This window comes from Phyllobates terribilis, unplaced genomic scaffold, assembly GCF_046119375.1.
Source record: "Phyllobates terribilis strain yellow unplaced genomic scaffold, ASM4611937v1 Scaffold_7__3_contigs__length_470593459, whole genome shotgun sequence".
Classification (NCBI taxonomy): domain Eukaryota; kingdom Metazoa; phylum Chordata; class Amphibia; order Anura; family Dendrobatidae; genus Phyllobates; species Phyllobates terribilis.
In genome coordinates this window covers 410,322,613-410,343,709 of record NW_027362767.1, presented here as the reverse complement: position 1 = coordinate 410,343,709, position 21,097 = coordinate 410,322,613, and the positions used below count along the sequence as shown (strand labels likewise).

Sequence of the window (21,097 nt, the reverse complement as noted above, 5' to 3'; positions counted from 1 at the left end):
GGAAAAGTTGCTCATCCACCGTTATGTATGGGCCAGGTTTGTAACACGCAATACAATTTTCAATAAACCTGTCCCACACAGTAGAAAATAGAGCAAACTTGTCCGTTTGCAGTCTCTCCGATCGAGTAGATTTCTCATCAAATCTGAGAAACCTCATAATTTCAACAAAGCGGTCCCTAGACATTGTCGCTTTGCAAAACGGTATTCCCCAGTCATTACACCAAATACTGCTAATCGAGTGACGGTTCGTGCCAGATATTCCACGAGCATAGAATATCGCAATGAATGCATCTAGCTCCTCATCAGATAGAGTAAACTGTAAATTATTGTTCCTGCATGCTTCTGCAAGCGTACAGTTCTTTATATGTGTCAATATATATGAATCAAAAAATAAACGCCATGCGCTCAAAGGACTATCGATAATGATATTTCTTCTGGCGTATCCTGTAGGGCCAGGTGCTTCTCGAAGAATATTTTGGCTGTCACGCCTACCAGGCAAGTGTTCTCCAATTTCAACAGGTTTCCATTGAATACCATCCGCTGAAACTAATATTCCTTCAGATTCGCCTTCTCTGGTGTTTGTTGTTGCATTACCTTCGCCGCCATCGTTATCTGTTGTTCTTTCATTTCTGGGACGTTTTGCTGATTTTTTCTGTCCACGACCAGGAGGATGGTCACGAGGCAACATAACTGCATGAGCCCGATCCCCAGTTGATGTGCTTGGAATATCTGTAAAAAAGTTGATGAATATTTAGAATTTTTGTTTTGTAAGGGTCCGTGCACACTGGCTGGATTAGCGGCGGAATATCCGACCGGATATTCTCACCACAATCCGGCCCGCACCTGCCCGCTCAGGTACAGAGCGGAGTTTCATACCTGAAGCTCCGCTCCGAACCCTGGGCTGGAGCCGCTGTCTGGGACGGAGCCGTGCTCGCGCGTAAGCAAGCGCTGCTCTGTCCCTGACAGCGGCTCCAGCCCGGGGTTCGGAGCGGAGCTTCAGGCATGAGCGGGCAGGTACGGCCTGTATTGCGGCAAGAATATCCAGATGGCTATTCAGCCAGAATTCTGCTAGTGTGCACAGGCCCTAACTCAGTGTGTGGAAGAACAAATAAATACACATAACTACTTACCTTCTGGATTTGTTCCTTCTGAGTCTTCAGATTCACTTGATATGTTCTGAGGAATGAAATCTTCATCACTGTCAGAATCAAATACATGTTCCTGCAATTCGGATTCCGATTCATCCTCCGGTATGGATTGCAAAGTAGCCAGAATATCCTGAGGCTTTATCAAACGTCTTCTCTCCATATTCCTCACAAATTCCATAATTCTATATAGTTCCCTGCTGAAAAATAGAAATGAAATGAAAACTAAAAGAAATAATAACTGTTCTGCCACCTTCAAAAGTAGGTGGGCTGAATCAGTTGACAGACAGCTAAACTATTTCATAACAATTCATACCTGTATGAGTCTTCAGAGCTCGTATGTCTGCGTCTGTTTGCGTCTGTTCTCTTTGTCTCTTCAGCTGAACTGAAAGTAAAGTTACTATCCAGAATACTGTCTCCTGCTAGGACCTTAGAAAAACACCACCCTTCATTAGCATAAGATAAGAGCCTAGAGTAAACAAGCTATTTTGTTCAGCATTACACAGTAATACAAGCAGGTAAAACACAAGGAAAATGTGAAAAGTTGACATGTAAATTGAACTACATCTATATGAACATCAGGGTAATATATGGAAGTGGGAGGAGGCCTGACAGGAAGTTTTGGAGGCGGAGCCTGCCGTGTGCTGCAAGAGTTGTGCTGTGTGTGGAGAGAGCTCCTGGGAAGGGAGGAGAGCCAGGCGGAGGTGACCGAGCGGACCGGGAGGACCAGTAGGAGGCGACCGGAGGGACGAGCGCAAGAGAGCGCTGTGGCAGCGTGCAGTGCCGGCCAGCGGAGGGTGCCAGGTGGTGGTGACCAGGAGGTGATCAGGAGGACCGGTAAGAGGCGACCGGAGGGACAAGCGCGCTGTGATAGCGTGCAGCGTCCCTAGAGGAGGTGAGTGAGGGGCAGGAGGCCGCGATAAGCGGCCCTACTGAACCCAAGTGTGTACTGTACTGTATTGTATTTGTATCTGTATTGTAATTGTATTGTATTCCCTAGTCCATATTTAATTGATTAGCCCCCCGTCCATATTTAATTGATCACCCCCGTCCATATTTAAATTGATTCCCCTGAACACCCCCGTCCATATTTAACTGATCCCTCTGACCACATTAAATTGACCCCCCGTCCTCATTTAATTGATCCCCGACCACCCCCGTCCATATTAAAGTGATCCCCCTGACCACATTTAAATGATTGACCCCCCCAGCCCATAATTGATTGATCCCCCTTGTCCTATTTAATAGATTCCCCTTGTCCACTTTTACTCATCCCCAGTCCCTATCTATTTGCCTTATCCCCCACCATATTTAATTAACCCCTGTCCATAATTAATTGATTGATTCCCCAGACCACAATTAATTATTTCCCCAGTCCATATTTATTGATATTATTGATACTTATTGATCCCCAGTCCTTAGTTAATTGACCCACCGTCCATACCTATTTATTTGCTTTACCCCCCATCCTATTTAATTAAACCCCCTGTCCATAATTAATTGATTGATTCCCTAGTCCACAATTAATTATTTCCCCAGTCCATACTTATTGATCCCAGTCCATAGTTAATTGACACACCGTCCATACTTAATTAATCCACCTGACCCACTCAGCTGATCCCTCGTCCATACTTAATTGATACTTAATTGATCCCCTGTCCATACTTAACTGATCCCGCGCCGATATCTAATCGATACACTTGCACATCCCTAATTGATCCCCGTCCATACACCTATATATAAATAATTGTGTTTTGTACTTGTACATATATACTGACTGTATCCCCATATTTAGAATGACGTCCATGTTGGCCGGAGCCGTGCAGTGTACATCTTGCGCAATGTATGCATTCCCTGAGCTACCGCTCAGGGATCCATACTGCTGCGAGAGATGTGAGCATATCGTGCACTTGGAAGCCCAAATCCTGGATCTAAGTGCTCAGATAGCGGTACTGAGGAGCATCGACAACATGGAACGGAGTTTGCTGCTCACCGAGCAGACACTCAATGGGTCAACACTGGGGGTGGAGCTTAGTGGGGAAGCGCAGGCTGAACAGGCAGGGAGCTGGGTAACAGTTAGAAGGGATAGAGGGAAGAAGTATAGGAAGGCTGGTTCAGAACCGGCATTATTGGAGCACGACAGATCCTCTGACCGCCGGGGGAGTGTATGCTCCAGTAATGAGGGGGAGGGGGGAAGTGTAGGGCAGGCTAGACAGGTCCTGGTAGTGGGTGACTCTATTATTAGGGGGACAGACAGGGCAATCTGTCACAAAGACCGGGATCGCCGAACGGTGTGCTGCCTGCCTGTCGCTCGAGTCCGGCACATCGCGGATCGGGTTGACAGGTTACTGGGTGGGGCTGGCGAAGACCCAGCGGTCATGGTCCACATTGGCACCAATGACAAAGTGAGTGGTAGATGGAGGGTCCTTAAAAATTATTTCAGGGATCTAGGTAGGAAGCTTAGGGCAAGGACCTCCAAGGTAGTTTTCTCAGAAATACTACCAATCTCGCGAGCCACACAGGAGCGCCAACGGGAGGTTAGGGAGGTGAATAAGTGGCTAAAGAGTTGGTGCAAGGCAGAAGGGTTTGGGTTCATGGAGAACTGGGCCTACTTCGCTGTCGGCTACAGGCTCTAGCGTAGGGACGGGCTGCACCTCAATGGGGAGGGTGCAGCGGTGCTGGGGAAGAAGATGGCTAATAGGTTGGAGGAGTTTTTAAACTAGAGACGGGGGGGGAAACCAAGGAAATAGGTGGGATGTGAGGCAAGCAAGGGGGAAGGGGAGAAGTGAATATAATGAGGGTGGAGAGGGGGGTGGGGATAGTACAGTTAGATCGTTAGAGAAGAATAGGATGCTAAATAACCCCAAAGTTTTATCTTGCATGCTGACCAACGCAAGAAGCCTGACCAATAAGGCGGATGAGCTGCGGGCGCTTATATCGGAGGAGAGGTATGACATCGTAGGTATAACAGAGACTTGGCTAGACGATAGCTACGACTGGGCGGTAAATTTAACAGATTATAGTTTATTTAGAAGGGACCGGAAACAGGGGAAGGGCGGAGGAGTCTGCTTATATGTAAGGTCACGTCTAAAGCCCAGACTAAGGGAAGATATAGGAGAGGGAGAAGAGGGAGTCGAGTCCATGTGGGTAGAGATAGAGGGGGCAAAAAATAATAATAAAATATTACTGGGGGTCTGCTATAAGCCACCTAATATAACAGAGGAGAACGAGAAACTGCTATTAGGACAAATAGACAAAGTAGCAAAACATAATGAGGTGATTGTAATGGGGGACTTCAACTACCCGGATATTGACTGGGAAACAGAAACCTGTAGATCGCAGAAAGGAAAAAGGTTCTTGACAAATATCAAGGATAATTATCTCTCCCAACTAGTGCAGGAAACAACGAGAGGGAAGGCAGTGTTGGACTTAATATTGACTAATAGGCCTGATAGAATAACTGAGGTACAGATAGGGGGGCACCTAGGTAATAGCAATCATAATATTATCAATTTCAAAATGCCCTTCAGTAGGGTTATCAATAAGGGAACAAATAAAACATTAAACTTTAGGAGGGCGAAGTTTGATCAGCTGAAAGAAAACCTTCAACTTATAGACTGGGACAAAGTTCTTAATAAAGGAAATACGAATAGTAAATGGGAAACCTTCAAAAGAATTCTGAATACTCAGTGCGAGAGGTATATACCGTATGGGAATAAAAGGGCCAGAAATAAGAGGAAACCAATATGGTTGAATAAGAACGTAAAAGGGGCGTTAAATAGCAAAAAAGAGGCATTCAAGAGATTAAAACAGGAAAACAGCAAGGAGGCACTTATGTGTTACAAGGAAAAAACGAGAACCTGCAAAAAAACAAATAAAAATAGCAAAGGAGGAAACAGAGAGACGTATTGCTAGGGAAAGTAGATCAAATCCCAAACTGTTCTTTACGTATATAAATAGTAAAAGGATTAAATCGAATAATATTGGACCGATAAAAAGTGATGAAGGCAAAATCATAGAGAAAGATGAGGATAAAGCTAATCTATTAAATAAATTTTTTTCGTCAACTTTCACAAAGGAAAAAGAACTAACAGGCGAAATGAGAAGTGACAAACTTAATCCTCCACTAAGTATGACAAATCTAACCCAAGCTGGGGTACAGAAACGCCTCAGTAACATTAAAATAAACAAATCACCAGGACCTGATGGCATACACCCACGGGTACTAAGGGAACTAAGTAATGTGATAGACAGACCGTTATATCTTATATTTAAGGACTCTGTTGAGACTGGGTCTGTACCACTTGATTGGCGACAGGCGAATGTAGTGCCAATATTCAAAAAGGGAGCGAAAAGTGACGCCGGAAACTATCGGCCGGTGAGTCTGATGTCCGTTGTGGGCAAAATTTTTGAAGGCTTTATTAATGAGGCAATCATGGAGCATCTTGATGCTAATAATCTATTAACCCCGAACCAACATGGATTCATGAGGAATCGCTCCTGCCAAACAAACCTGATTGACTTCTACGAGGAGGTTAGCTCTCGAGTAGATCAGGGGGAACCAGTGGATGTCGTGTATCTCGACTTCTCAAAAGCGTTTGATAGCGTGCCACATAATAGGTTGGTATACAAAATGAGAATGATGGGGCTGGGGGAAAATGTCTGCAAGTGGGTAGCTAACTGGCTAAAGGATAGAAGGCAGAGGGTGGTTATAAATGGAATATACTCAGATTGGGTAAGCGTCACTAGTGGGGTACCACAGGGGTCTGTACTAGGCCCAATGTTATTTAATATCTTTATTAACGACATAGTCAACGGGATAAATAGTAAAATATCAATATTTGCAGATGACACAAAGTTATGTAAAACAATTAATACAAAAGAGGATAGTGAAGACCTACAGAGGGATTTGGATAAGCTGGGTAGGTGGAGCATTAAATGGCAATTGAGGTTTAACGAGGAGAAATGTAAGGTCATACATATGGGAAGGAAAAATGGAAGTCACCAGTACTCACTGAATGGGAAATCATTGGGGAATTCAGAGATGGAGAAGGACTTGGGCATCTTGATTGATAGCAAACTAAATTGGAGTGCCCAAAGTCAGGCCGCTGCTGTAAGGGCAAACAGGGTAATGGGATGTATCAGAAGAGGTATAGCTGCAAAGGATGAGAACATTGTTCTTCCACTGTACAAAGCACTGGTCAGACCACACTTGGAATACTGTGCTCAGTTATGGTCCCCAATATATAGAAAGGATATAAATGAGCTCGAAAAGGTACAAAGGAGGGCAAAAAAATTAATAAAGGGAATGGAGGGACTGCAATACCCAGAGAGGTTGGCAAAACTAGGACTATTCAGCCTGGAAAAGAGAAGGTTGAGGGGGGACATAATAAATGTGTACAAATATGTTAGGGGACAGTATAGAGACCTTGCCCGGGATTTGTTCAAAAGGAGGGATATTACGGTAACAAGAGGGCACTCACTAAGACTGGAAGAGATAAGGTTTCAGCACCAGCATAGGAAGGGGTTCTTTACGGTAAGAGCAGTGAGAATATGGAATTCACTGAGTGAGGAGACGGTAATGTCGGATTCACTAAACCAGTTCAAGCGGGGACTGGATGCTTTTCTAGATACCAGGCAGATTTCAGCATATACTTAAAAATAGAATAAAATAGTAGGTTGATACAGGGATTTATTCTGACTGCTGGTTTCAGAGTCGGGAGGGAATTTTTCCTCAGGTGAAGATTGGCTAAATCATTTGGGGTTTTTGCCCTCCTCTGGATCAACTTTAGCAATTACAGAACTAACAGGTCGAACTTGATGGACGCAAGTCTTTATTCGGCTTTACTAACTATGTAACTATGTAAGACAGAGTGAAAAAATTATGCACAAAACTTTATAGCAACATTTAGTGACAAAAGGACCTCAAAATATAGTAGGGAGTCAAAATGACTCCCTTCAGTAGTTCTTGGTAAATTTTGAAAAAAACACGCAAATTTTTCACCAAAATTATTTATTCTCACAAAATCTTTTTTCACATCATATTTGAGGAAAAGTCATCGAGTTTCAAGCGGGAATTCTGAAAAATGTAGTCACAGAAGAGAAATAAAAAACGAAAGGAGTCAAAATGACTCCATCAGTAGTTCTAGTGTTAAAAGAATGAACATTTCAAAGTGTTGTTTAAGTTGTCTGATGTTCTTGGATCTAGCGTCTGAAATGTTGACTTGGCAACATTTTTGTGTAGGAGCTAAAGGATCTAAATCTTTTAGAATTGAGAACACTGATTGAATGTAAGCTTAGTGTTTTCCCATCTTGGACATTTATAACAAATAAATTAATGTTTTTGAATCCCATTGCATTCATAGGTATGACATGGGGCCCTGTTCTCAAGGTAAATGTGGACCCCACTGGTAAGGCCTGCAACTATAGGACATTTGTGGCATATCTTCTGTCCCAGTTGGTACAACTATTTTTAATGAATGTCGAGATGTTCTTAAGGACAGCACCTAGATTGGTACCTAAAGGGATTTTCATAGACTTTCTCATTTACTATGAAAAACAAAATTGTATTTATTTAAAATTAAATTTTATGTATTTGTGTTTAAGGTAAAGCATTGTAGTCTATTTTTACTAATTGCCTTTCTGAGATCCGCAAGTCTCCAATGACTTACACAACGAGTTGCCTTATATAAATTCAAACTTACATAAGCTGATAAATTATATAAGGAGTAGTTCACATTATTTCTGGTCAAATGAGAGAAAATTCCTATTGAAAAATAAACCATTTATTTAAAAAGAAATAAGACCTAAAGGAATATAACGCTGACGCTGAAGGACTCAGCATTGCTTTCTTACCTTGAATTATCTTCTGTTTGGAGGAGCTTCGGAAATTCATCAATTTACAATAAAAAAAACAAGAACAAAAATGATAATTGGCCATGGTGGATGGTGTTAAAGGTTTTTCTGGTATTTTAAGTCATTTTTCCACAGGAGGTAATGATAAAATGATGAGGTACTGTATATTTCTCCTTCTTTCTACATTTTCTTCCTTTGAAAGGTATTTTTTATATATTTTATTAATACATCTACCATTACAAACTTAATATTAGAGTAGGCTTGTCTACTCTCCCAAACTGTCCATAAATCTATTGAAAAGGGAAAGCGCTCCAAGAAATGTAGGCAAATTTTTCTCCAAATCCTGCTGGCAGCTGCTACTAGAAGGAACTAATTTCACAAGCAGTGAGCACTCTGCCGGTAGTATTATTTATTAGCGGCGGTCTACTGGTCTTGTTTCTGAGAAGCGCACTGCAAGCTCTTTGTATTTAGAAAGGGCCTATCTGTTGGAGTCAGTCTTCTGGAACAGTTTATTGGAATCCCTCAGATGGCACCTAATAGGGGCATTTATGCTGTCATTATGTGAGTGTGACTTGCACATGTGTCCTGGGTGTACATATGGAGGTGAGGCATGCCACATCTCAAGTCTTCCTTAAATGGATTATTATTCTTAAAATTATGTAAGTTTGCATCATTGCTGCTGTTATTGGGTGTTGTGGGCACAGCATCATATTTAAACAAGCACATAGCTGTGCTGGCTGGGATCAGTGATAAGTCACATCCCAACTGTTCAACCCGAGATCACATACTCTAAGTTATTTGACAGAGAAAGGGGGCTCCCTTTATCAATATGTTGACACCCCTACAATGTGATCACATAATTTATATTATATATGTCAATATACATATATGTATATATGCACTTCTTTATGATAAAAATGTATTTATCTGCACTTAGCACTAGGGTAAGCCTACTTGATACAGTTACCAAAACGATCAACACTTGTCCTATAAATCCAAATATGATTAACTCATACTTCATAAACTTCATTACTTTTTAGGAATATTTAGGAGGCTTCCCGAAGATAAGGATACTGCCCATACTCCTAGAAGATTTGGAAAATCTGCAGAGAACTACAGAAGCCTCCTTGAACGTTCCAGAAATCAACAGGTTTTCTGTGTTTTACCCTGGCATGTTCTGTAATCAGATAGACCACCAACATCTAAATGCACATTGAAAGAGTGGGAAATGATTGTGGAAAATGTTAAAGAATAGGGCTTAGTACACCCTATTTTAGAATAAGCTTCACCGTTATATGAAAAGTTTCCACGTATGAGTTAGCATGTCTTAGCCTTGGTTACATGCAGCAAAAGTTTTATCAATTGACGAACACAAAAGCAGGAGATTTGGACGTTGTTGGAAAAAAAAAGCTCTGGCACCAATAAAGATAAACAGATTTCTAAACATTTTATAATGAATTATTATTTTTTGTTTTGTTTTAAGAAAGGTAAATTGTTTGATTGCCTCCATCTTTCACAGCATCATGTTACATAAAGGACATGATTTCTAATAGTAATTACACCACGGTGGATTATTTTTTTATTAAAGGAATTTCAGATGCTCCTGAGCTTCAGTTTCCCATTTTTCTCCTGGTTATGGTCATTTATCTGATCACTCTTGCTGGTAATATGTCTATTTTACTGTTGGTTACCCTAGATGGAATCCTTCACACCCCCATGTACTACTTCTTGGCTAATTTATCCATCATGGACATGTGTTCCTCCACCATAACTCTTCATAATATTCTTGTTACATATGTCACCAAAAACTATAACATTTATTATACTGACTGCATGACACAAGTCTTCCTGTTCTCTGGGTTTGAAGCTAATGAGTTACTGTTACTGGCGTTCATGAGTTATGACCGCTATGTCGCTGTCTGTAATCCATTGCGTTATACAGTCATCATGAGCTTTAAGATTTGCATTTACCTATCAGCCATCTTCTGGTCTATGGGCTTCTTGCAAGCCATACTATATGTTGTCCTATTGTACAGAATCTCATGCTATAGCTCAAAACTAATAAACCACTTCTTCTGCAACATTATCCCTGTGATGGAACTCTCTTGTAGCAGCCTTAAAGCCTTAGAAATCCTAATTCTTACTGAGGGCCTCTTGTTATTGAATGTAGCCCCGTGTTTGCTCACATTTACCCCATATGTATTCATTATTGTCTGTATTTTGAAGATCAAGACCGCTTCTGGAAAACGTAAAGCCTTCTACACATGTTCTTCTCATCTGACTGTGGTTGTCATCCTCTATCTTTCTCTTGGCTGCCAATATCTGACACCGGTGTCAAAATATAAAATAGTTTCTAATAAATTTTTTTCTTTCTTCAATGCTGCTATTTTGCCTGTACTGAACCCTCTTATATATAGCTTGAGAAATAGAGATGTCAAGGCAGCCTTGATGCGAGAAATAATCATGTTCAGATCTGTAAATTGTCTAAGGAACTAACATTAATGTTACAGAATGAGGTTTCTCTTTACCAACAGTCTCTTCGAATGGATCCAGTTTCATGTTTCATGTAAAAACCCCTCAAAAGACAAGGGAGCACTCACTCCACCTGGAAAAAGAAAGGTTCAATCTCCAGAAGATACAAGGCTTCTTTACCATAAAAACTACTAATCTGTGTAATTCAAAAAACTAGAGGAAAAAAAATATGCGGCGAAATTCAAAAAAACTTTATTAAATATTGAAAAAATCACATTTTAAAAAAGTGTAAGTTACAAATATATATAAATTTGCGGGACATATCACAAAGTGAAAGGTACAAATAGCAACCAAAATCAACCAGCAGCAAAGGGGAACATACGAACTAGTAGTACAAAGTAATCCAGGACAAAGTCCTAAGATAAAACATCAGTGAGAGTGTTCCCCTAGGGTGCAGATATGACCGGGTTACTATAAATAGTGGTACACCTAGATTGGGAGCAAGGAGTCTATGACTCCAAGATTCAGAGAGAATCTGAATATAGGAGATATATATATAGTCAGCCCAAGGGTATACAGCGTTAAAAGGTATCCGACATATACAGTCATTGTATGTAAAGATAACTCACCAATATAAGTGCCAGAGGGAGAGAGGACAGGAGGGTAAATTGGCAAGGCAAAAGAGAACAGGTGTAGAGCCCGCAAGCCTCGACGCGCGTTTCGCGTAGATCGCTTTCTCAAGAGGCGTCGCTGGTCCAGAGACCGGCATCTTTTTAAATAGCGCGCTAAAATGGTCACGTGTGATGTCACGTGACCGGAAGAAGATGGCCGCCAGCCGGAAGGCATATCTGGCGCATGCGCCGGGACCGCTCACAACATCCCGCTCCCCGCAACGTCCGTCAAAGCAGACGCGACGCCCCGGAAGCGCCAAGAGGACCACATCAGGAGCGTCGCCAGTGCCATGGAGACAGACGCGCGGGACCGCGGGAGGGTAAGTAGCCCGGCGCATGCGCGCCGCCCACCTCAAAGTGTCACATCCTGCATCCGCCGTAGTCATGGTTACACATCCCAAATAGACAATCATCTAACAATATCATGTCTACCATCAATAAGAATCATCATCAAAGCCGGAGATGTGTAGCAGAGTTCGTATAATGAGGTATGACGATGTTAAGGATTCAGTTCCACGGCGGGGCATAGGCAGCCGAGTGGGCGAAATCCATCAGGGCCCGTCAGTCATCCTTCTTCATATGGTTGAGTGTTTTCCATGAGACAAAATTATATAATAGCCGGAATGGGGACCAGTAGTATTTGTAAACACTAGATAAAAGATACATATCAAAAATAAGACAATTAAAATCAACACAATAAAATCAAGCAGAAATAGAGTGGGCACACCATATCTATTTAGCCCGCCATGAGTTGGATAACAGGGACTACAGGAGAGCATAAAGGAAAAGCCACGATGGGCACTAGAGTCAAGTGCAGCCTAAGGATTAACAGATAGCAAATACATCTTAGTCAGAGTTATCTATGGTTCAAAAAAGCCATAAGTTAAATCCAAGAGAAAATAAAGGAAGTCATAACGTATATGAGGCACAGAACAGCGCTACCTAAATCATAAGAATGATGAGAAGCCCATATTTTCATTCAGACCCCGCGGTGCCAGGGTGTCAAGAGTGATTATCCATCTCGCCTCCTTTTGTGCTAGGAGGCGTTTGGCATTCCCGCCCCGAGAGCCGAGACACACTTTATCAATCCCCCGCACCTTAAGTGAACGAGAGTCACAATTGTGAAAATCTCTAAAGTGTCGGGGTAGCGTCTTCAGCTCTCGGGGATCTGTGGCTGTCCGTGCCGCGCCAATGTCCCGTACGTGTTCCCGAACCCTGACTCGAAGCTCCCTAGAAGTTAGACCAACATAAATCAAATTGCACCCACACGTGGCAAGGTAAACCACATGTGGCTCTCACTGCTGAACATACAGCCAGGCTTAGTCTTGTGTGACAATGGCCGGAACCTGGTGGAGGCTCTGAAGCTAGGAACGCTCACACACATACCATGCCTGGCCGATGTGCTCAACTTAGCGGTTTAGCGGTTTCTCAAAACCTACCCGGATCTGTCGGATCTTCTTGTCAAAGTAGGCCACCTGTGTGCCCATTTTAGAAAGTCCACTCTTGCCGTGCTTCAGCAGCATTTGCAGCTTCCAGCTCACCGACTGATTTGCGATTTCCCCACGTGTTGGAACTTTACATTGCAGATGTTGGGAAGGATTTGTGAGCAGAAGAGAGCAGTTGTTGACTACCAGAATCACCAAGGCCATCGGTATTCAGGTCAGACATCACACATACACCTCAGGAGTGAACATGGATGTCAGACATATATTTATGTCTTCCAAAACTTTGAGGACTCCACCAAGATGGTGAGCGGCGATGACACCATAATTAGCGTCACCATCCCGTCTTCTGAAATGCTCTATGCTCTCAATTAAAGAGGATGCATTGCAGGCAGAGCACGATGAGATGGAGAACGGAACCATACAGGGTGACTACACACTGCCCAGCCTCATCTCATTCCAATGTGGATTGGGTGACAATGAGGAAGAGGAGGAGGAGGAGAAAGAAAAGGAGCTAGTTTCCTACGCAATAGACGGTACTACATGCATACCGTCATACCGTTTGTTCAGCATGGATGGCTTGAGGACAGGGAGGAGGAGGAAGAGGAGGAGGATGAGGAGGAGAGCATGGTCAGTCGTCCTCTTGGTGAGGACATGGAACTCTTGCCTCTTTTCAGTCTGGCACACAAGGCTGAGTTTATGTTACGCTGCCTTTGTCGTGACCCTCGTGTTGTCCAAATTTTGGGTGACAGTCATTACTGGTTGGTGACACTTCTAGACCCACTCTACAAGGAGAACTTTATGTCTCTTATTCCTTTGCAGGACAAGCCTAATAAAATGGCGCAGTACCATAATGCCCTTGTTGCGGAATTATTAAAAAAATTCCCATCTGAAAACGCTGGCAGCAGAGGTCACAGTTCGTTGGAAGGTCTGCCTTGGAGGTCCTGGCCTGCCCTAACGCTAGCGTTTTGTCAGAGCGGGTTTTTAGTGACGCCTGTGGAATTATAACCGATAGACGCATCCACCTGTCAACTAAAAATGCTGACAGGCTGACTCTTATAAAAATGAATAAGGGCTGGATTGGGCCAGACTACTCAACACCACCGAATGATAGCAGCATAACATAAACTCAAATACAGTATCTTTCTTTGGGGAGGTCTAACTTTATTCCCATGCACCTCTATCTTCACACCCAGACATGGGTATACGCCTCCTGATTTTGTCTATTTGCTCTTGTCCTCCTCCTTCTCCGCATCCTCATCCTCCACCACCATATCACCACCATATGTACCATATCAACATATCTACGTCTGTTTTCAGGAGGCCAACCGACCTATATGTCTCTTGTAAGGGGTATTGGAGTTCCTCCAAATTTTTGGCAGCCGTTGCTTCACTGCATAGGCAAACACTATGGGAGACCCACTTCCTTATAATGGGAACTTAGTTTTCAGGAGGCCCTCCGACCTCTACTGTTCTGTCTACTCATGAGCAGCTAAGGGAATGTTCATAGAGTTATTCTAGTTGCGACTTGTAGAGGTCACCAGTTGTCTGTTTATGTTGTTTAGAAGCTGCACATCATCTAGTAATACACAAGAGTCTGTCCCCTTTAAGAATAATGTGTGCAGAGGGACCTCCCCCTCCTTCCTCAGGGAGAAAGAGTTCCTGTAATCAGTTTTCCTGGGCTTTCAGGGAAGCCGATAAGAAGTGTGACTGGCTCTACACGCTCTACAACTTTTCCCTTGTCAGATGATTCCGGTAAGAGCAAATACAGTTACATGTTTTGTGTGAAATACTGTAAAGTGAAGTGTATTGTGCTCTGAGGTACACCATTCAGTTAAATCCTCTTGCACTGTACTCAGGTTGATGCATTCTGTATAGAATAGAGCCTGTGGTTGTGATCTTTACCTCATTTTTTCCTGTTTACTGTAACCTGTATTATCACTATGTTAGTGCTAGTTTCTTTAATGTACTCAGTACTGACTCTCATCATTTTGTATTGTGTTATAGTTTTTACACACTATCAAGTTCATACCATAACCATTAAATCAAGATTACAGAACGCTACAGTCTATTTAATTGAGTATGAATGAGGGTTAAGCTGTATGCTAAATCCCCCACAGCATCATACGTGGAGGAAGGCAGAACAGTAAAAACGGACCCTGGCCACAGGCGATGGTTGAACAGACTGTACAGGACCGCTAACGCCCACGCTGCACCGCATACAGGCATTACGGCAGCTGCCATACAGCCACAGAAAACAAGAGCCCAGCCCCCCCCTGCAAGCACAACGCCATTCCCGCCACGCGGAAGCCCGTCCGCATATAGACTCAGTTTCCCGCCAAAGTATTCATCAGTCTACAGCTAAGCGCGCCATGTTTCGAAGCGCTACATCCTCACTCAAAACGAGGTCATGAGCAGGCTCTAGCAAGTCATCAATAGCAGAGCTTGCTGCAGTCGCTCGAGCCGAAGCCGAGGCGGCCAAAGAGAGATCCTCCTTCGCCGCGCAAGAGATGCAATTGAAGTTGAGACAAGTAGATCAAGAATCAAAGACGGCTTTTCTACAAGCAGAGAGTGCACGTCTGCGAGTGTCTCTGGAAAGACTTGCCACTGACAGAGAGGCAGCAGCTGCAATAGCCAAGGCAGAGTACTTGGAAGCAATGGAGTATCCTGATTATTAGAAACACAGCAACGTTCTGGGACCAGATCTAGATCAGCACGATCCAGTACAACCCGTCTCAGAGTACGTCAACCGACATCACGGAAGAGATGACAGCTCTCATGCATTACATCGACCAGACTATGCCGATTACCAACGATCCAACCCCGAACTTCGCTACAACGAACAAGAAGACGTCCAGCACGGGGATATCGGTCACAGCCACAGTTCCACCGAGCAGAAGGTACAGCCCCCATCCCACCTCAAAGAGACACCTTCCTCTCCAGAGAGGTATCATACAGACTATCCAAAGCCAGAAACGTCCGACAGGTATGGTGATACACCACACACTAGACGTGACTATAATACACCAGCTCGTATCAGCAATAACCAAGCCACCATGGACTTTGTAAAGCTCCTTGCTCGCTGGGAGCTGATTACATTGGGACTTGTAAAGTTCACCGATCGAGCTGAGAACTATAGGTCATGGCGAGCCTCATTCCAGAATGCCATCAGAGGTTTGGAACTTTCTTACAGCGAGGAGTTAGACCTCCTAGTAAAGTAGCTTGGAAGCAAGTCCGCTGAACACGCCAAAAGACTCAGAGACATTAATATAAAGCATCCACACACAGGTCTACACAAGGTGTGGGAAAGACTTGATGAGTGTTATGGGTCAATAGAAGCAATAGAAAATGCTTTATATAAGAGAATTGATGATTTTCCCAAAATAGTGTCTAAGGGTTACCAAAAGCTCAGGGAACTAAGCGATTTGTTAGCGGAGCTACAGGTGGCTCAGGTGGAAGGAGATTTACCTGGATTGGCATTCCTGGACACTGCCAGGGGTGTCAATCCGATTGTCCAAAAACTTCCTGACAGCCTACGAGATAAGTGGGTCACATATGGTTCGCGTAATAAACAGAATCATAATGTACCTTCCCCCCTTTTACAGTGTTTGTCGATTTTGTCGCCCAGCAAGCTAAAATCAGAAATGACCCTAGCTTCGACTTCACTTTGTCATGTCCCACTGCCCCTGGTGTCAAAGCTAATAGAACACCAGTGGCAGTCCACAAAACTAACATTACTTCCACAGGTCCTCCTCACAAGGCGAATAGGTCCCCTCCAGAAGAGAATAAACCTCAAGGCATCAGTAAGCAGTGTCCTCTACACAGGAAACCACATCCTCTCCCAAAATGGAGAGCCTTCAGGGAGAAGTCTTTAGAGGAGCGCAAAGGGTTCCTTAAGGAAAATAACACCTGCTTCAAATGTTGTGCCACAACCTCTCACCTTGCCAGGAAATGTGAAGCTAGCGTGAAATGTGCAGAATGCAGCAGCACGGATCACAATACAGCCTTGCACCCTGGACGACCCCCTCGAGTGCTGTCGGAGCCAGAGGAGCACGATGGGAGACAGAACAACACTGACGAAGGCACCCCCGAGGTCACCTCTAAGTGTACAGAGATCTGTGGAGGGCTCGTGGGAGGAAGATCCTGTTCAAAAATCTGCCTTGTCCGAATCTACCCAGCAGGCCACAGGGACAAAGCGATCAAGATATATGCGATCCTGGATGATCAAAGTAACAGGTGTCTAGCCAAATCCATCTTCTTCGACAACTTCAGCATTGTAGGCCCCTGTTCTCCCTACTCCCTGAAGACGTGTTCAGGTACCGTTGAGAGGGCGGGGAGGAAAGCTACCGGATACAAAGTGGAGTCTATAGATGGCCAGACCTGCCTATCGCTACCGACCATCCTGGAGTGCAACCAAATTCCCGACAACAGGTCTGAGGTACCTTCACCGGAGGTGGCGATACATCACCGCCATCTGAAGTGTATAGCTAACCTGATACCTGAGTTGGACCCAGAAGCTCCAATAGCTTTACTCTTGGGAAGAGATATACTAAGAGTCCACAAGTATAGAGAGTCTATCAATGGCTTCCAGAACGCTCCGTACGCACAGAGGCTTGACCTTGGTTGGGTCATAATAGGAGACGTCTGTCAACAGTATGCTCAACAGCGCGCTAGAAAATGGACGTCCATCTCTCTTCTAACCATGTCCAAATAGTCTACTGGTAAAGGAGTTACCGAGCAGCACTCACCTGCCTTTCCCTTTCTCATCTCCTTCCAACGAAGACCACGCCTGTGAAGGTGAACAAGACCACTTAGGATGTGCAGTCTTCCGCAGGACAAAGGAAGACAACAAGACGGCGATGTCCATAGAAGACAGGATGTTCTTGGATGTCATGGATCAAGAGATAGTCAAAGACAAGTCAAACAGTTGAGTTGCACCTCTACCATTCCGACCCCGGAGAAGACGTCTACCCAACAGCAGGGAACTGGTCTACAGTCGATTCATCTTCCTCGGGCACAAGCTTCGGAAGTCGCCTGAGATGAAGGAACATTTCTTTACCTTCATGGCAAAGATATTCCAGAACAACCACGTGGAGATTGCACCTGCACTTCGGCATTCAGAGGAGTGTTGGTACTTACCCATCTTCGGAGTGTACCATCCTAAGAAGCCAGATCAGATAAGAGTGGTACTCCACTCAAGCGCCAAATGCGAAGACGTCTCGTTGAACGATGTCCTACTGTCAGGCCCAGACCTCAACAACAGGCTCCTAGAGGTGCTACTCTGTTTCCCCAGAGATATGGTGGCATTTATGGCTGACATACAACAGATGTTCCACTGTTTCCTCGCCAAGGAGGACCACAGAAACTACTTGAGGATCTTCTGGTACCGCGATAACGACCCCGATAAGGACATCACAGAGTACAGGATGAGGGTCCACATCTTCGGGAACGGTCCCTTCCCAGCAGGCGCTATCTATGGCCTCCGAAATTCTGCCAAAGAGGGCGAAGAAAGGTACGGATCAGATGTCAGATCCTTTGTAGAAAAGGACTTCTACGTTGACGACTGTCTGAATTCCACACCAACAAATGAGGTTGCAATCAGCCTCCTGAAGAGGGCTCAAGAAATGCTCGCTCTGTCAAACCTGAGCTTACATAAGATCGCCTCCAACAGCAGAGAATTGATGGAAGCCTTTCCTTCTCAAGACTATTCCAGTGATCTGAAGGACTTAGACCTAAGCATCGACTCCCTTCCCATGCAGCGGAGCCTAGGATTGCTTTGGGATTTGAAGACGCATGCCTTCGCCTTTCAGATCAACAAAGATGAGAAACCCTTCACGCGCAGAGGAGTTCTTTCCTTCGTGAATAGCCTGTACGACCCCTTGGGGTTCATAATTCCAGTAACCATCCAAAGCAAAATGATGCTGAGAGACTTCACCCAAGGGAAGTTTGATTGGGACGATCCACTCCCAGCAGAAAAGGCAGACTTGTGGACAGATTGGAGGAAGTCTCTTAAAGCCTTGACCGACCTTCGTGTGAAACAGCCCTATGCTCTCGTGCCATCCACAGAAGTCAAGACTCAAAGACTTTGTATCTTCTGTGACTCATTAGTCAAAGCGATTGCAGCAGTAGCGTATCTCAAGACCACAGACGTGAACGAACAAAGCCATATCGGATTTGTCATGAGTCGGACAAAGCTGGTGCCACTCCGTGAACACACGATACCCAGACTGGAACTCTGGAACTACAAATAGCTCTTCAGCCTCATCCGAATATATTATCAAAATCACAAAAGTAAATCCAGCTCACCACCTGCAGTTCCACACTTCTGGAGCACGGCTAGCACCTGGACAGGGCGCAACATCTAATAGAGAAAGCAGAAAAATCCAGCTCACAGATAAAGTCCAAAAATATGCATTTTATTTTCCAAGGTACATGAAGCAAAGATTAAAATTGTGTGTTCACAAAAAAAGAGAATACAGGCATCTATTGACGCGTTTCGAGCGACAAGCGCTCTTTGTCAAGATACCATCCAAGTGAAATTACAAGATTTAAAAACAATTTGAACTTGTGCACACACCAATTTCCTGATTGCCGAACAAATCAATTAAATCACAGGTGGGAAACCTCTGCAGCTAAACATATATTAGAATTTCCCATGCGTTTCTACAAAAGATTTAAATGTGTTAATTTTTGTGATACAGAACAACATTATACACAGAGACATTATGATAATAGTTTATATTACCTCTATATTTTACTCAACAACGCAAGGATTCAGTATTGAATACATTCCATGAAAAGTACATATTTTTTCAGATAACATGATAAATAACATATAATAATTCTTATTGGCTCTTCTATTTATCTTTATTGGTGTGATGCTTCATTTTCCAGAAATATATGATTAATTTATTTTCACCAGATATTTATCCCAATTATATATATCAAAGTCAGTGAGATCTCAAATAGTTTTCCACTAGATTTCATAGAAAAGAGAAAAAGAAAGGGTTAACACTTGCAGGATTTACACATACAAATCATCACTTACAGAATGTTGCCATGCTTATAGTTCAACACCTTCAATTTAAGTATCACATTGCACCATTGCCTTTTTAGAGAAGGAAAAACCTCTCCCTGTAGTGCTTTATTCACAGTACAATATCCCCAACTGGTTGTTTGGATTGGGACATCTATGGAAAAGGAAAACCTCCACCTGTAGCACTTTGTTCACACTATGCTATCCCCACCTAGTCCATTTGGATTGGGACATCACAAAAAAGATAATGAGTGCACTGTTCACACTTTGATATCCTTCACTATTTATTTGCACTGAGAATTTCCTGGGAGAACAATATTCATACTGTGGCGCCCTGCTGCGCATTGGTGCCACAGAACCCAGAAGGATGCATGGATGGACTTCTCCACAAGAGGCCCTCGCACATTCACACACCTCCACCCTACCACCTCAGACCAGCAGAGGGAGCCTGTTAGGGATATATATAGGGAGGGTGGAGCCAGGCAGCTCAGTCTAGTTTCAGTTTAGTGTTCAGAGACAAAGAGGAACACAGCTCAGAGATGAGCAGAGAGCATGCTGATGCTCAGAGAGCAGTGAAGAGGCAGCGTGCTGGCTGCTGTGCTTAGGCGAGCCAAGGCCTACAGCACGTGTGAAAGCCTAGTGAGGGCCTTGAGTGGGCCGAAGGCAGAGAGAAGAAATAAGAAGTAGTGAGGGGGCAGAAGAGCATACCAGGCTCACCCCGAGATATATACCGGACACCGGGTCCGCGTCTGCAGGGACCCATTATACCCAGTAAGAACCACCGGAAACCCTGGAGGACTACAGGTCCCAGGTTCACCAAACGCTGATTACAGTACCAGGGCTAGGAGTCACGAAGGTCCCAGCGTCCAGGGAGAGTGATCTCCAAAGAGAAGGCCCTACCACCAGGTCAGCGGGTGCAAAGAGAGACAGTAACCAAGCTAGGCCTAGCTCCAGGCAGGTCAGAAGCTTAGAGAATAAAGCAACGGATCAGGAGGCCCTACACCCGCTCACTGGGGAGAGTCCAAAAGTGTGCCCTTCGCCTGGAGTACCCTGGACCGTGAAAAAAGAGGAAAGTAGATTCCGCTCACCTGATTGCTGTAGGCTTTGAAAGGAAGCACGGGTACGTATGGCTTCACGTGTTTGCATGTAAAAAAGGTTGAAGAAACCAGCTTCCAAAAGTGCTAATATTTATTGAAGCATATCCACGCAGTTTAAAAATTTCCAAATTACATCGGGGAATCTCACATGGAAAAAACGCAAAGCGTTTCGAACACAGAACTGTGTTCTTTGTCAAAGCTGACATGCATATGACACACTATAGTATTATGTCCAATGACAACCAATCAGATCGATATACTTGGTCACATGAGAGTGTGAATAAGGTGCACAATTAGTGTGAGCCAATCACATAAAATGGAAAAAACAATAAAACCATTATAGAGAGAAAGAACAAGAAAAGAGTTAAAATTCATGAAA

General features: G+C 43.8%; 1 protein-coding gene across 1 annotated transcript; it reads left to right on the top strand.

Annotated features, from left to right (window-relative positions):
* Positions 1-9,539: 9,539 nt before the first annotated feature.
* LOC141155548 (olfactory receptor 8G17-like) lies at positions 9,540-10,496 on the top strand. Its single transcript, XM_073642415.1, has one exon. It carries the CDS (start codon positions 9,540-9,542, stop codon positions 10,494-10,496), a length of 957 nt encoding a protein of 318 aa, XP_073498516.1.
* The last annotated feature ends 10,601 nt before the right edge of the window (positions 10,497-21,097 follow it).